This window comes from Panthera leo, chromosome A1, assembly GCF_018350215.1.
Source record: "Panthera leo isolate Ple1 chromosome A1, P.leo_Ple1_pat1.1, whole genome shotgun sequence".
NCBI lineage: Eukaryota > Metazoa > Chordata > Mammalia > Carnivora > Felidae > Panthera > Panthera leo.
Genome location: NC_056679.1, coordinates 39,245,392 through 39,248,235, shown reverse-complemented (window position 1 = coordinate 39,248,235; position 2,844 = coordinate 39,245,392). Strand labels below are relative to the sequence as shown.

At 34.1% G+C, this 2,844-nt stretch overlaps 1 protein-coding gene across 1 annotated transcript; it reads left to right on the top strand.

The window, feature by feature from the left end:
- The first annotated feature begins 1,706 nt into the window (after nt 1-1,706).
- On the top strand, nt 1,707-2,418 carry LOC122229201 (transcription factor BTF3-like). The gene is given in 2 exon segments (XM_042954310.1): nt 1,707-1,829; nt 1,831-2,418. Coding segments are annotated over 2 exon segments (711 nt in total).
- Nucleotides 2,419-2,844: the final 426 nt, after the last annotated feature.

Here is a 2,844-nt window from a genome sequence, read left to right as displayed (position 1 = left end):
CTGGTAAAATACAGAACGTGTAGACTGTACTGTCACACATGTATATTGTAATACCCATAGTAAGCACAACAGATACAACGCAAATACAATACTCAAAAACACTGTATGGAATGGTCTCCAACTTATGAGGGCTCAATTTAGGATATGTCAACTTTATGATGGTGCAAAACTGATATGCATTTAGCAGAAACTACTTTCAATTTTGTATTTGGATCTTTTCCCAGGCTAGCAATGTTTGGTAGAGTCTCTTGTGATTCTGGGCAGTGGCAGCAAGCCACAGCTCCCAGTCAGCTACACAGTAACAAGGGTAACAATGATACACTTAGACCCATTCTGTACCTGTGCAACTATTCGGTGCTTCACTTTCAGTATAGTATTCGATCAATTGCATGAGGTAGTCAGTACTTTCTTATAAAATAGTCTTGTGTTTATGATTTTGTCCAACTCTAGGCTAAAGCAAGTGTTCTGAGCACATTTAAGGTAGCCTAGGATAATTATTATGTTCTGTAGGTTAGGTAGATTACCTGTGCTTTCAACTTACAATATTTCCAAATTACACTAGGTTTATTGGGCCATAACCCTATCATAAATTGAGGAATATCTGCAGATAAAACAAGACAAAATCTTTAAAAAAAACTACTCAAGTAACACACAGGAAGTCTTGAATAGAGAAAACAAGAAATAAAGAAAATAAATAATAAAAATGGCAGAGTAAAGCACTAACATATCAGTAATCACTTTAGATGTATAAGATATAAATACAGAAATCAAAAACCAGACATTGGATTTTAAAAATTGTCCCATATATATTCAAATTATAAGAAGCTCACTACAAATTCAATGATATTGGCAAATTGAAAGTAAAAGAATGGAAAAAATAAATGCCATGTAACATTAATTTAAAACAAACGTAAATGGCTGTATATGTAGATATATATATATATATATATATATATATATATATATATATATAGATAGATAAATTAGACCATAGAACAAATAAAATTATAAGAGACATAGAAGGACATTCAATAATGATAAAAGTTCAATTCAGCAGGAAGACATAAAAGTGTACGCACTAAAAAATAAAACTTCAAAAATACATAAAAATACTGAGTTGAAAAGAGAAATAAACAAATCCACAATTACAGTTTTCAACACCCCTCTTGGAAACTGATAAAACTACTAGAAAGAAAATTAAAAAGGACATAGATGATCTGAAGAACACAATCAATAAACAGTATCTAATTGATATATATATTGAACAATCCACTCAACAACAGGAGAGTACACAATTTTATTTTAGGCACCAATAAGACATGCGCCAAGATAAGTCATATTTTGTATCATAAAAGAAGCCTCAATAAACTTAAAAGAACTGGCATCCCACAGAGTGTATTCTCTGATGATAATGGAATAAAACTAGAAATCAATAACAGAAAGGCAACAGAAACCTATTGTATGTTCTAAATTATTCATTGATTAAAAGTAGTATTTCCTAGTAGCCCCTGCTTCATTGTGTGTTTCTGTGTACCTGTGTGTGTACTGAACAATTTAAAGCAAACAAAAAATGCAATGTAAAAGTGTTTAGGATGACACTTGAAGAAGAATAAACAGAATTAGGCGCCTAATTTCAGCTGGCCCACCCGAGACCCCCTGAGTGCCAACCCTAGTCCCAGGCGCGGTCCCATTTCCGCTCCAACAAGATGAAAGAAACGGTCAAGAACCAAGAGAAACTCACCAAACTGCAAGCACAATTGCGCGTTGGTGGGAAAGGAAGTGCTCCCCGAAAGAAGAAGGTGGTTCATAGAACAGCTACAGCAGATGATAAAAAAACTTCAGTTCTCCTTAAAGAAGTCAGGGGTAAACAATATCTCTGGTATTGAAGAAGTGAGTATGTTCACAAACCACGGAACAGTGACCCACTTTAACAACCCTAAAGTTCAGGCATCCCTGGCAGTGATCACTTTCACCATGACAGGCCACGCTGAGACAAAGCAGCTGACAGAAATGCTGCCCATTATCTTAAACCAACTTGGTGCAGACAGTCTGACTAGGTTAAGAAGGCTGGCTGAAGCTCTGCCCAAACAATCTGTGGATGGAAAGGCACCACTTGCTACTGGAGAAGATAATGATGATAAAGTTCCAGATCTTACGGAGAATTTTGATGAAGCTTCCAAGAATGAAGCAGAGATGAGTCAACTTCTGAAGAAGATAAACTTGAAGAAGTTACTGGGAGCTGCTATTTTATATTATGACTGCTTTTTAAAAATTTTGTTCATGGATCTGATAAATTCTAGATCTCTAATATTTTTAAGCCCAAGCCTCTTGGACACTGCAGCTCTTTTCAGTTTTTGCTTATACACAATTCATTCTTTGCAGCTAATTAAGCTGAAGAAGCCTGGGAATAAAGTTTGAAACAAGATTAATAAAGTTCTTTGCCTCGTAAAAAAAAAAAAAAAAGAGTAAACAGAGTCATTATTGTAATGATGGTTAAAATTATTAAGTCATTGTTTACCTTCTCCCTATAAATATACCTAATAGTTCTTATTTGGGTAAGGTGATTATTCACATGTGTTATCTAATAAAAATACATCAATGTTCCAAGTTAAATTTTGTATTAAATTGGTTTATTAAAACAACCAATTGGGGGAAATTAACAGAAGGTGGTCAAAAGGTACAAATTTACAAATAGAAGGTAAATAAATACTAGGGATATAATGTGCATGATGACTATGCCTAACAGTGCTGTGTGATATACACAAGAAAGTAAATCCTCAGAGTTCTCACAACAAGGAGAAACATTTTTCCCCTTCTTTCTTTTCCTTTTATTGTATCCATATA